Source organism: Oncorhynchus gorbuscha, linkage group LG14, assembly GCF_021184085.1.
Source record: "Oncorhynchus gorbuscha isolate QuinsamMale2020 ecotype Even-year linkage group LG14, OgorEven_v1.0, whole genome shotgun sequence".
Taxonomy (NCBI): Eukaryota; Metazoa; Chordata; class Actinopteri; order Salmoniformes; family Salmonidae; genus Oncorhynchus; species Oncorhynchus gorbuscha.
In genome coordinates this window covers 72,138,447-72,152,807 of record NC_060186.1, presented here as the reverse complement: position 1 = coordinate 72,152,807, position 14,361 = coordinate 72,138,447, and the positions used below count along the sequence as shown (strand labels likewise).

Below are 14,361 nucleotides of genomic sequence, written 5' to 3'. Positions count from 1 at the left end.
CAAATACCTGGGCTGACATCTCTGCCTTCTCCATATCTCTCACTGCAACAATTGCCCCACTTTTCAGCACAGGGAGATCCCAATCTCTTCTGACCCCACTCACCTCTCCCACAGGAGTGGTCCTGCCTATATTTCCACAGAACCAGTGCCAATACTCCCTCTTAGCTGTCCTAATGATCCTCCTTACTACTGCTTGTGCTTGTTTATACTGAATCAGGTGCTGGTAATTATGGGACCTTATCAACCTTCTGAAAGTGCTGTTTCTAGTCTTCACTGCTTCTCTACACCCTTCACTCCACCAAGGGACTACGTTACTCTTTCTCCCCCATGGACCCATAGGAATCACCTGCCTTGAGGTCCCTACTATTGCTCCTATTATTCCATAATTTACTGTTTCTATATCTAAATTAAGATCTACCTGAGACAGCTCCTGTTCACTCAACTCCTACTGATTCTTCCTCCCCCATGATAGGATCGTGATCACTACCCACTATAGATTCCCCCAAAACCTCCCAACTAAATCTGCCTGCCATTGAATTTGAGATCAAAGTAAAATCCAGAGCAGATTAATTTCCAGTTACTGGGTCAATCCTGGTTCCCCAGCCGTCATTAAGACTCACAAGCCATTGCTCATCCAGTAGTTACTCCAACACTTGTCCGTAAACAAATTAAGCATGACGTGCAATAACTAAATTCGCCTTTGCACTCCTAAACAACGCGATAAAAAGAAAATGTTGAGCAAAGGGCAAAGTCTACAAAACCTAGTTCACTCTGTTCATAACACATTATAGTTTTGAGAACAGAAAACTGTATTGAGATCAAATGTTTTCTCATGGATGAGAAAATTGTCAGAATGTCGGCCAAAATGAATCTCGCTCAATTTTATCCCACTGCCGGCCACTGGGCTTCCTCTCGCTACCACATTTGCTTGTGAGTGGAAACGCCAAGAGGGTGCTTCAAATGTATTCATCCGGTGAAATATCTGTGAACTGGACGTTGAAAACATGGCTTCCGAATCGACAAATCTAATATTCCTTTGCTGAAAATGTACATCTCTGTTGTTGTTTCCACTAGATAGCACAGCCACAAAGTTGGAAACAAACATTTGCTTTTTGGTCTTAATTCAAGGTTAACAATGTGGTTAAGGTTAGGTCTAAAATCACATTTTAAGAAGATACATTGTAAAAAAATAAATAAATAAAAACTCCATAAAGTTGAACGCCAATCTCCGATAAACTCCACCGAATAAGAAGATGCATTGTAAAAATGGGCGGGGTTTAATACTTTGTGGCTGTGGTAACTAGTGACTCTGCTGCGTGAGCTGCCTTTTTGCGGATCTCTGTATCGCAGTGAGCTAGCCATACCTCGATGCATCTGACCGGAGGTAGCTACACAGAAGTGAAGAGTCGCCCTCAATAATCGATAAACCGACGTGTTGGGGTACGTAAAATCTGATTCAGTAGTTACTTTTTCACCATATTGTCTGAGTTTTATCAACGGTACGTAGGTAGCTAGCTAGCTAACTCAAACAAACATTGCGAATGGTTTCCCGGTAGTTAGCCAGCGTATCCGCTAACTACAACAGCCGCAGCTAACCTTGTCAGACTTGTTCTGTTGTGGAGGGCAAAACCCTCTAACATTACTTGCCTAGCTAGCGAGAATAATTAGGGTAGGTTGGCTATAGCTGACCCTAACGACAATATAACCAATGCCAACGTGAAGGTGATTTGTCTTTCATATGTAGTTAGCCAGATAGCTAGTACCAGGCCTGGCTTTTCAACCACACACACACACACGACACGGTTGGAATATTTTAGATATGAATAGTTGTCAGCTGACATATTATACAGCCAATAGTGCTTAGCGATTAGTGCTTTTTGAGTTCGGTTCGATTATAAAACAATATTCACTGTTTACAAAAAAAAATAAAATAAACATTAAATGCACTACATTACATGGGTTGAATGCTGTAGCAACACTTAATAAAACAATCAAAGTCCCATGACTGTCCTTCTGTAGCTCAGCTCTGGACCTTCTGTAGCTCAGTTGGTAGAGCATGGCGCTTGTAACGCCAGGGTAGTGGGTTCGATCCCCGGTACCACCCATAAGTAGAATGTATGCACACATGACTGTAAGTCGCTTTGGATAAAAGCGTCTGCTAAATGGCATATATTATATATATTATTGTCCCTTACTGGTTCACTTAACTACAATTTATTAACATTAACGTTACTTTAATAAAATATTTCAGTTGTGAATATTACATTAGTTTTATTTGATGACTTTATTATTTCATTCCAAGCCATCTCATCTCTATAGAGCTGCTGTCTGACACAATCATTAGTAGTTATAAGTCAATAAGGCATAGTTGGCATTCAGCGGTCAAAACTATCAGTCACTTAGATCATGTATTTTCAGGTAGTGATGCCTTGACAAGCAACTTCTATCTCTCTCCTCTGTGTCTGCCCCACACTAACCTAACATAACAGGGTAAAAGAAACAGACCGGACAAGTAGTCACGCAATGGATTATGGTCATTGTAGTTGATTACCACGTTTTCTGCGATAACTGAGTATTGGCCTGTTAAATCAGTAGTAGGGAGTTGTAGTTTCTCAATATATTGTGTATCAAATCTGTAGGCTTAATCAAGGATCAATCTAGGCCTTCGTGTGTATCAAATCTGTTAATCAAGGATCAATAAAGCCAAAATGTTCAGGATTTGTCATCACGTGATCACAATAGGCGGGGATATTTTCGGTTCCGTTTAGCCTATAGGTTATGCGTAAGAAAGCAACTGCACTGAACTTAATAGCCAGATTAAATGCGTTTCCCCCATCCTGAAAGTAAAAAAATGTGTTCTTCTGTTAAGATGTTTTGTCTATGGATAGACCCGTACTGCTTCTATCTTTTTGGTATTTTGTTATAGGCATAGGCGACCACTAATCTTCTCAATTCTGGAGCATTTAAAACAACCATATTTTCCGTGGAATAATGACACTTGCTTTATAGGTCTACCGTGGCGTGAACTCATGTTTGAGCAAGACATTCAATTGGTTAGTGACTGCAGAAAGCCTCACAGAGTTAATCATTGTTATAGCCTAGATGGCTTTATATACACCTTCCAAATATTGAGTGCACCCCCTCCCCCTTTTGTCCTTTGAACAGCCTCAAATTGTCAGGGCACGGACTCCACAAGGTGGAGAAAGCCTTTCACAGGGATGCTGGCCCACGTTGACTCCAATGCTTCCCACACTTGTGTCAAGTTGGCTGGATGTCCTTTCGGTGGTGGACCATTCTTGATACACACAGGAAACTGTTGAGCGTGAAAAACCCAGCAGTGTTTCTTAACACAAAGCGGTGCGCCTGGCACCTACTACAATACCTAGTTCAAAAGCACTGAAATATTTTGTCTTGCCCATTCACCCTCTGAATGGCACACATACACAATCCATGTCTCAAAGATGAGAGATTTTTAAGCCATCGCCTCCCCTTCATCTACACTGATTTGAAGTGGATCTAACAAGTGACATCAATAAGGGATCATAACTTTCACCTGGATTCACCTGGTCAGTCTGTCATGGGCAGAGGTCCTTAATGTTTTGTATACTCGGTGTATAAGTGAGCGAGGGGTGACCTATGTGTTTTTTTTGCCCTTCTCTATAACAATTGTTCTCACATGTGAGAATTCAAGCCATGGTCTTAACCATAACACATCAAACCCTCCATGGTCTTAACCATAACACATCAAACCCTCCATGGTCTTAACCATAACACATCAAACCCTCCATGGTCTTAACCATAACACATCAAACCCTCCATGGTCTTAACCATAACACATCAAACCCTCCATGGTCTTAACCATAACACATCAAACCCTCCATGGTCTTAACCATAACACATCAAACCCTCCACAGAAATTGATAGCATTTAGCCAAAGGAGCATGGTGACAGTGATTACATCTGTGAACCTGAATAGAGCTCCAATAAACCTCGTGTCCATGTTGATTTCAGAAAGAGTCCTATACAATATCTACACAGTAATGGTGGCAGGCTGCAAACCGTCCAGCTTAATCTAGATTTTTAAAGGGGTGATAGGCCTATTTTAGCTAAATTGACAAATTCAATTGATTAGATTACTCTTCCAATTTAAAAACATATTTAAAAAGCATCGTATGCATGTTGGTGTTCAAGGTGAGATATTTCATAATAAAATGACGTGTGACGTATACATGAACACTGTCTGCGTGACGTGAACGCGTTGACTGTTCAATGCCGTAGGGGGGAAAAAAATGTGTCTCCGTTGACAATCCATGTTAATTCATGACTGTATCTTATGGCGGTAGGAAGACTTTAGGTGACTTGGTGAGAGGTATCAGTAACTTCATTAGGCTTTTATTTAGGCCTGAAATCACTCGCTGTTTGGACTGGAGAGTTGTTTACTGTTGTGTCCACTGCTCTCTTATGACCGTTCTGACTGTATACTTTGGTCCAATGTTTTTTGTGGGTGGTTTCCACAAGATGTCGTTCCCTCATCTCAACCGACCCCTGTTGCCACCGGGAATCCCCCCTCCACAGTTCTCTGGTTTTCCTTCAGGTGAGTCCTATCCTATGGGCCTGTCTATGTCAATTATACAGCTAGTTAGTACATTGTGAACAGGCCTCTGATTTGTAAAGGATATATAATACTCTGCATTAATATAATGGATGAGTTTCCTACTAGTGATTACCAGTTGGAGGGCCGTTAAAATGGATTTTCCCCAGTCGTATGTGGTAAACATATATACCGACGATATCTCTATCATTCTCTGTCTAAGTATGGTGTCTGAGTGGACGGCCAGCGCCATCGAAGCCATCTCCATTTTGAAGTAGTACATTTTCTGCTTCTACCACTTCCGAGTTGGCAAACAAACTGAAAGGTTGCCTACTGCCATCTAGTGTGTTGTTTGAACATGTATCAAGCCTATTATGGCGATTTACTGTCACCTACAGTTATGGAATGTTTCCTCACACGTTTTCAGTGCCTTCAGAAAGTATTCAGACCCCTTGTCTTTCTCCATATTTTGTTGTGTTACAGCCTGAATTTAAAATTGATTAAGTTGAGATTTGTCGCTGGCCTGCACACAATGGCCATAATGTCAAAGTGGAATTATGTTTTGAGAAATGTGTACTAATTAATTCAATGAAAAACTGAAATGTCTTAAGGCAATAAGTATTCAACCCCTTTGTTATGGCAAGCCTAAATAAGTTCAGGAGTGAGAATGTGCTTAACAAGTCACATAATAAGTTGCATGGACTCACTCTGTGTGCAATAAGTGTGTTTAACATGATTTTTGAATGATACCTCATCTCTGTACACATAGACAATTGTCTAAGTTTCCTCAGTTGAGCAGTGAATTTCAAACACAGATTCAACCACAAACACCAGGGAGGTTTTCCAATGCCTCGCAAAGAAGGGCACCTAAAAAAAACAGATATTGAATATCCTTTTGAGCATGGTGAGGTTATTAATTACACTTTAGATGGTGTATCAATACACCCAGTCACTACAAAGATACAGGCGTCCTTCCTAACACAGTTACCGTAGCGGAAGGAAACCGCTCAAGGATTTCACCATGAGGCCAATGGGGACTTTAAAACGGAGATTAATGGCTGTGATAGGATAACACTGAGGATGGATCAACAACATTGTAGTTACTCCCCAATACTAACCAAAATGACAGTGAAAAGAACAAAGCCTCTACAGAGTAAAACATATTCTAAAACATGCATCCCGTTTGCCACAAGGCACTAAAGTAATACTGCAAAACATTTGGCAAAGCAGTTCACTTTTTGTCCAGAATACAAAGTATTATGTTTGGGGCAAATCCAATACAACACATTACTGAGTACCACTTTCCATATTTTCAAGCATAGTGGTGGCTGCATCAAGTTATGGGTATGGTTGTAATTGTTACGGAATGGGGAGTTTTTCAGGGTAAAAATAAACAGAATGGAGTTAAGTATAGGCAAAATCTTAGAGGAAACCTGATTAAGTCTGATTTCCACCAGACACTGGGAGATGAATTAATCTTTCAGCAGAACAAAAACCTAAAGGCTAAATCTACACTGGAGTTGCTTACCATGAAAACAGTGACTGTTCCCAAGTTTACCTAAATCTGCTTGAAAATCTGTGGCAAGACCTGAAAATGGTTGTCTAGCAATGATCAACAACCAATTTGACAGAGCTTGATGAATTTTGAAAAGAATGATAGGCAAATGTTGCACAATCCAGGTGTGGAAAGCTCTTAGAGGCTTACCCAGAAAGACTCACAACTTTAATCACAGCAAAAGGTGATTGTAACATGTATTGACTTAGGGGATTGTATTTTAGCATTGCATTTTTCACGAGTTGTTTACTAATGTTTGAGTTTTTCTTCCACTTTGACATTACAGTTTTGTGTGTAGATCATGGACAAAAAAACACGTCAAATCCATTTCAATCCAACTTTGTAACACAACAAAATGTGTAAAAGGTGAAGGGGTGTGAATACTTTCTGAAGGAACTGTAATTCATTGGCTTGATGACCCGGATAGAATCATGTGATCCTTCCTTCACCCATAGGAAGTCCCACCCAGTTGACTACCTTAAAATGATGAAGCCCTTTGACCATGCCCATGCAAAAACAGGTTTTATCCATCTATAGTTCTCTTTCTAACTCTGTGGTGGTAAATTTCCATTTCCCACTTGGTTACGAATGCACCAATACTGTGACAATTCCTGTATTTTGAAAGTTATGTATCTTGGTTATATAACTTGATTGCTGACATGCAAAACATTTCAGGAGTGTATCAACAGCGGACTAATACCTACAGATCATTTTTGATTTGAATTTTCCTTTTAATCCAGATATATTTTGTATACATTAATCTGGTTTATCACTTTTCTAGGTACCCCAATGATACCAGTCCACATGGGCATCATGACCCAGAACCCCACAGTCCTGGTACCCACCTCCATGCCCGTTGTCAGTAAGCCCACGGCCCCAAGGAAGGAAGCTCCCCTGGACGAGAACAATGGCCCCACCACCACAGTGTTTGTAGGAAACATCTCTGAGAAGGCCTCGGACATGCTGATTCGAAAGTTGCTGGCGGTGAGGAAGTGGAACTTGCATATTGGAAAGAGACAGCAACCTTTTATTTAGGCTATAGACGGTGATCATGTCCCAATAACCAAACTAGCGCACTACGGAGCGGCAGGGTAGCCTAGTGGTTTGAGCGTTGGACTAGTAACCGGAAGGTTGCAAGTTCAAACCCCCGAGCTGACATGGTACAAATCTGTCGTTCTGCCACTGAACAGGCAGTTAACCCACTAGGCCCTCATTGAAAATAAAAATTTGTTCTTAACTGACTTGCCTAGTAAAATAAAGGTAAAATAAAACATACTAAAACTTTATACCATGTACTCATCGTCGCATACTATTTATGACAATGTTTAGTAAGAAATATACAGTATGCCACGTCCTTGGCAAACTACCAAGATAGAACAATGAGCCAGATATTTCACCAGGTGTATAAATGTGAAGCATCCGGTTGGCGTTTCCACTCACTACCAAATATGGTGATGTGAAAGCCCAGTGGGAAAGGATGGACCCAGATGGATTTTGTTCAATGTTCTGCACATTTTCTCATCGAAGAAACATTTGATTTCCATAAAGTTTTCATCACCCCCACCTGAGAACTCAATTCAGATCCCTCCAACTTGAGGAGGGCATATGAGGTATGCGGTCAGCTGTATGGCTGGCTCAGGGAAGAGGACGCCCCTGCCTTGCACAGTCCTGTGGGACATCTTAATTGGGCATGGGACACAAGCTAAGGCTTGATCACCCTTTAGCTGGCCACCTTTGATGAGGGTGTTTAGTGATTAAAGGCCGAAACACCCACTGATTCGAAGGCACACTACTGAGGATGTGTCCCAAAAATGACATCTTACCCCAGTCTAAGAAATAAACCTCCCATGCCACTCTGTCAACATCACGGCAAATCTCATGCGAGTGCATTCCATCTATTGGCAGAATGGACAGTTTTTAACATCTCGTCCCGTGTTTTATGATTCTGTTTCCAAAAATAGGATCTGTAACAATTGTTTTTTAAAGTGCATTTAGAAGCCTCAAATTGTCAGGGCATGGACTCCATGAGGTGTCAAGCGTTCCACAGGGATGCTGGCCCACGTTGACTCCAATGCTTCCCACAGTTGTGTCAAGTTGGCTGGATGTCCTTTCGGTGGTGGACCATTCTTGATACACACAGGAAACTGTTGAGCGTGAAAAACCAAGCAGCGTTGCATTTCTTGACACAAAGTGGTGCGTCTGGCACCTACTACAATACCCTGTTCAAAGGCACTTCAATCTTTGGTCTTGCCCATTCACCAGGGATGTTCTCTGTTTAATGGGTCAGCCAGATCAGAGGCAGTAGGGATGACCAGGGATGTTCTCTTGATAAGTGTGTGAATTGGACCATTTTCCTGTCAAAATGTAACGAGTACTTTCGGGTGTCATGGAAAATGTATGGAGTAAAAAGTACATTACTTTACTACATTCCTAAAGAAAACAAAAGTTGGGGAAAATATTCATAGTAAAGTACAGATACTTTAAAGTACTACTTAAGCAGTTTTGGGGGGTATGTTTACTTAAGTACTATACACCACTTAACCTGATACTCTTATGATATAAATGTAAACCGTCTTCTTTAGTGGGTCCATGTCATAAAGAAATCTTTCCCTTTTCAGAAATGTGGCCTGGTCCTAAGCTGGAAGAGAGTCCAAGGAGCCTCTGGAAAACTTCAAGGTAAAAACAGAACAGGTACAACATTTGTGAAATATTCTACCACCATGTAAGTCCAATGTCGTCACCCCCCCCTCCCTCGGCATGCTTTCTCAATCTGAAGCAACAACCATTTAGCATGGACCTGTTCATTAGGCACTACTAATTATAAGGAAACCGACTGAAACAGGGTGTGACAGTGGACTTGCCCGATAAAGACTCCTTTGAATTTTAATGAACACGACTCTGACAAAGCTATTCCTTAATTCCCCCGGTCCTCATCTCTCTCACACACACACACACACACACACACACACACACACACACACACACACACACACACACACACACACACACTCATCAAGCATATTTTTGCTACGGTGTTTATCGGTATGACACGATCACAAAGATCACCACCAAACAGCAGCAGGTAGGTGGCCAACCATTAGAAACATTCACAGGCCCTAATAGCTTGTGCCCCGCGCAACTGCCTGCCCTGCACGAACAGGCAACTTTCAGAACCGCAGAGAGCGACCCAGCATGGCCAGTGGTCAGCACTACTGATCTGAGATGTGTACTAACACAACAGGCATGTAATCATAGTAGATGGTGCTACTTAAATAAACACTTGTAAACAGCCCGTCCGTCTATCTCCTCACTGCTGGCCGTCGGTTTTAAAAGGAGATGATGGCAAGGGATGAGAGTCATCCTTGATCGGTCCGGGTTCGACTATGTCTTTACACGTTTCAGTGCAAAAAATGACCTCTCAATGAATGCTATTGTGGTTGATATAGTGAGGACCAGCTGCAGTAACTTTGTCGCCTCGGGGACCTTCTGTGTCAGGTCATGCTGGAACAAAAAGGAGCTGTCCAGTTGATTTGTCTCCTATAATTTGTGAACTGTACAATCTGACACGATCGGCCTCAAGTCTAACGAAATCAAAGTACTTTCAGTATTTTGATGAGCATTTTATTTAGTGTAGTCCACTAAGCCAAGGAAATGAAATTCGCCAAAGTAGTCAAACCTGGCTCTCATCTGAACATTGATATTGTCCAGTAGATTCGCCCTCTACACTTATTGGGTGTTCACTACGAGTTTCTGCCAGGCCCAGTTCATTGCATTTATGGTCAAATCGCTCATAGAAACTATCAACATCTTGCCACTGCTGTTCATTCTTTCTTTGTTTTTTATATGGGTATGGCAGACACACACACACATCCATCACTTTGTTGTGCAGAACCCGGAACAGCGCGTCAGTTTTACTGAAAATTCCATCATAGGTTATGAGCAAAAAGCAAACATGATGGCAGTCTTTAAATGGGTTGCTACCTGTTAAATGTTTTTCAGCAAAGGCCTGTAATAGTTCCACATAGTTGTCCCTGGGCCTGTTTGATGAGCTGGCACTCTTGTCGTTGCCACGAAACACCAACTCCTGTTTACCTAGGTAGCATGATGTAGCATTAATTAGCTAAGTCTTTCAAAACCTGGTTCTGTTTAACTTTGCATTGTGCATATTCATGTTCAATCAATGTCAGATCTATCCGTGAGCTGCCTAATGTCTTAAGAGCTATCTGGCTTTGGATGTGAGACGTAGATTTCTCATGCTTGTTGAGTGCTATATGCAAATCGCAGTAACTGGCTCTGTTCTCCACCAGAAACAGGCTGTCGCTGGTGGAGAACAGCAGGCATTTGGAAGCAGTAGAGTCGGCTGCAAGCAGGGCAGCCACAGAGCCAGTCTTTCTGTTGATTCCACTCATGTTATTTTCTGTTCCTTCCCTTTGATGTAGTTCCCTCAGCTTCGGTGTTTAGTCTTCCATCCCTTATCACCCCGTTTCACTAGAAAATCCAACGTTGAACACCATTTCAGATGCAATACGTTAGCTGTCCTGATCAGATTATTTTAGCTGCCAGTAAATTGAATGTAACTGCCTTTGGTAGTTGTCATGTGATGTCCACAGGCAGGAGCGAGCCCTGTCTATCCCATTACCTTTTGTTTGCAATAAAAATGAATGGGACAGACTGACACATGAAATGCAGCAAAGCTCTCGGCCTGCCTTTCAGTGTGTATGGTAGAAACGTGCATGCACAAGTCCTGCAACATGCATGCACAAGGGTGGGGGAAATGCACACAGCAAGGCTGCCAATTTGGGAAGTAAGTACTAGTTCAGAAATCAATTTTATCTTTCAGAAAAGATGACCAAATTATTGACAATTTATTTTTGCTTTTTTCATTTGTTATTGTTAAATTTATACAGGGTAGGCCCTGCCAACTACACTGCCGTCACTGATCCCTGGTGGTGAATCCACGCGGTTGTGTGATAAACACTGTGTCACCTCTCCTCTATTCTCTCCAGCTTTTGGATTCTGTGAGTACAAGGAACCAGAGTCGACGCTGCGGGCCCTGCGACTGCTCCACGAGCTGCAGATCGGGGAGAAGAAGCTGCTGGTGAAGGTGGATGCCAAGACCAAGGCCCAGCTGGACGAGTGGAAGGCCAAGAAGAAGAGTAGCACCAACGGCAACGGGGTGGGGAGTGGGGACACGCTGGAATCAGAATCACCTTTATACGCCAGTACATTTACATATACAGTAGGGGGAAAAGTATTTAGTCAGCCACCAATTATGCAAGTTCTCCCACTTAAAAATATGAGAGAGGCCTGTAATTTTCATCATAGGTACGCTTCAACTATGACAGACAAAATGAGAAAAAAAAATCAGAAAATCACATTGTAGGTTTTTAATGAATTTATTTGCAAATTATGGTGGAAAATAAGTATTTGGTCACCTATAAACAAGCAATATTTCTGGTTCTCATAGACCTGTAACTTCTTCAAGAGGCTCCTCTGTCCTCCACTCGTTACCTGTATCAATGGCACCTGTTTGAACTTGTTATCAGTATAAAAGACACCTGTCCACAACTTCAAACAGTCACACTCCAAACTCCATTATGGCCAAGACCAAAGAGCTGTCAAAGGACACCAGAAACATGTAACTGGTAGATTTAGTAGAATGGTGCTGCCACAGTAAACAGAATCGACAGATCAAATATATCGACCATCCAAAATAGAATGGATAGAACGGGCTTCCCCATTCATTCTATTTCTATGTTATCAACAATGAATTAACACATAGAGAGGGGAGAGGGGAACGTTGCTTGCAATCTGAATGACAGTGTAATCTAGTGGAGGCTAAGATGGACCAAGCACTAGGAAGCAGGGCTGCCTAAATGAATGGGCAACTCTGTGCCGAAAGGCCTGGAACACAACAGCCCCTTATAATTCAATTTCAACTAGTAGGCTGAGTTGACTTATTTTTAAGCTGCCTCCCAACTCTCTCTCCCTCTTTGCCTTCTCTTTCTTTCTCCCTTCTCTCGCTCTCTCTGTGTTTATGGTAGAAGGCGGAAGCAGAGGATGGAAAAGAGGAGGAAGAGGAGGAGGTGATCGACAAGGACACCCAGATGAGGGACCAGATCGTTAAGGGCACCATCGATGGTCTGATCCGAGAGTACGCCAGCGATCTCAAAGCTCCCTTGAATGATGAGGAATCTCAGCAACGCAGGAAAAGAAAAGAGAAAAAAGAGGAGGTATGTGGAGATCCTTTCTCTGTTATCACTCTGGGGGGGGTCCTTTCTCTGTTATCACTCTGGGGGGGTGGTCCTTTCTCTGTTATCACTCTGGGGGGGGGTCCTTTCTCTGTTATCACTCTGGGGGGGGTCCTTTCTCTGTTATCTCTCTGGGGGGGGTCCTTTCTCTGTTATCTCTCTTGGGGGGTCCTTTCTCTGTTATCACTCTTGGGGGTCCTTTCTCTGTTATCTCTCTGGGGGGGTCCTTTCTCTGTTATCACTCTTGGGGGGGGGGTCCTTTCTCTGTTATCACTCTGGGGGTCCTTTCTCTGTTATCTCTCTGGGGGGGGGGGTCCTTTCTCTGTTATCTCTCTGGGGGGGGGGTCCTTTCTCTGTTATCACTCTCGGGGGGGATCCTTTCTCTGTTATCACTCTCGGGGGGATCCTTTCTCTGTTATCACTGTGGGGGAGGATCCTTTCTCTGTAACCTGATATGCATGCATTGGTTGAGGTTGTGATATTGTATTTGGACACATTATACATTTACTGATACACAAAGCTCTGGACAGGGCTTAAGTCTAGTCCTGGACTTAAAAGCTATTTCAATGTAGATTCTCCCTGGAGCATGCTTTCTAGACCAAGAATAAGCTTAATCTGTGTCTGGGAAACTGGCCCACGGCTCTAGGTGTTTCTTCAGGTTGTGTGATCTGTGTAAATGGCTACACTGCGCTAACAGGCTGCCTACACTGCGCTAACAGGCTGCCTACACTGCGCTAACAGGCTGCCTACACTGCGCTAACAGGCTGCCTACACTGCGCTAACAGGCTGCCTACACTGCGCTAACAGGCTGCCTACACTGCGCTAACAGGCTGCCTACACTGCGCTAACAGGCTGCCTACACTGCGCTAACAGGCTGCCTACACTGCGCTAACAGGCTGCCTACACTGCGCTAACAGGCTGCCTACACTGCGCTAACAGGCTGCCTACACTGCGCTAACAGGCTGCCTACACTGCGCTAACAGGCTGCCTACACTGCGCTAACAGGCTGCCTACATTGCGCTAACAGGCTGCCTACACTACATTTACATTTAAGTCATTTAGCAGACGCTCTTATCCAGAGCGACTTACAAATTGGTGCATTCACCTTATGACATCCAGTGGAACAGCCACTTTACAATAGTGCATCTAAATATTTTAAGGGGGGGTGAGAGGGATTACTTATCCTATCCTAGGTATTCCTTAAAGAGGTGGGGTTTCAGGTGTCTCCGGAAGGTGGTGATTGACTCCGCTGTCCTGGCGTCGTGAGGGAGTTTGTTCCACCATTGGGGAGCCAGAGCAGCGAACAGTTTTGACTGGGCTGAGCGGGAACTGTACTTCCTCAGTGGTAGGGAGGTGAGCAGGCCAGAGGTGGATGAACGCAGTGCCCTTATTTGGGTGTAGGGCCTGATCAGAGCCTGGAGGTACTGAGGTGCCGTTCCCCTCACAGCTCCGTAGGCAAGCACCATGGTCTTGTAGCGGATGCGAGCTTCAACTGGAAGCCAGTGGAGAGAGCGGAGGAGCGGGGTGACGTGAGAGAACTTGGGAAGGTTGAACACTAGACGGGCTGCGGCGTTCTGGATGAGTTGTAGGGGTTTAATGGCACAGGCAGGGAGCCCAGCCAACAGCGAGTTGCAGTAATCCAGACGGGAGATGACAAGTGCCTGGATTAGGACCTGCGCCGCTTCCTGTGTGAGGCAGGGTTGTACTCTGCGGATGTTGTAGAGCATGAACCTACAGGAACGGGCCACCGCCTTGATGTTAGTTGAGAACGACAGGGTGTTGTCCAGGATCACGCCAAGGTTCTTAGCGCTCTGGGAGGAGGACACAATGGAGTTGTCAACCGTGATGGCGAGATCATGGAACGGGCAGTCCTTCCCCGGGAGGAAGAGCAGCTCCGTCTTGCCGAAGTTCAGCTTGAGGTGGTGATCCGTCATCCACACTGATATGTCTGCCAGACATGCAGA

The 14,361-nt window shown here is 43.6% G+C and overlaps 1 protein-coding gene across 2 annotated transcripts in view; it reads left to right on the top strand.

Moving 5' to 3' along the window:
* Nucleotides 1-1,284: 1,284 nt before the first annotated feature.
* The window catches only part of LOC123995383 (RNA-binding protein 25-like), a 28,032-nt gene continuing 14,955 nt past the window's right edge, over nucleotides 1,285-14,361 (top strand). Inside the window, exons 1-6 of one of the 2 annotated variants that reach the window (XM_046298948.1) lie at nucleotides 1,285-1,440; nucleotides 4,519-4,594; nucleotides 6,928-7,130; nucleotides 8,765-8,822; nucleotides 11,153-11,322; nucleotides 12,191-12,379. In XM_046298948.1, the coding sequence (XP_046154904.1) occupies nucleotides 4,519-4,594; nucleotides 6,928-7,130; nucleotides 8,765-8,822; nucleotides 11,153-11,322; nucleotides 12,191-12,379 (696 nt within the window). In that variant the 5' untranslated portion in view covers nucleotides 1,285-1,440. Of the gene's footprint in view, nucleotides 1,441-4,518; nucleotides 4,595-6,927; nucleotides 7,131-8,764; nucleotides 8,838-11,152; nucleotides 11,323-12,190; nucleotides 12,380-14,361 lie in introns of both variants that reach the window. The other variant, XM_046298947.1, reaches the window with a different exon arrangement.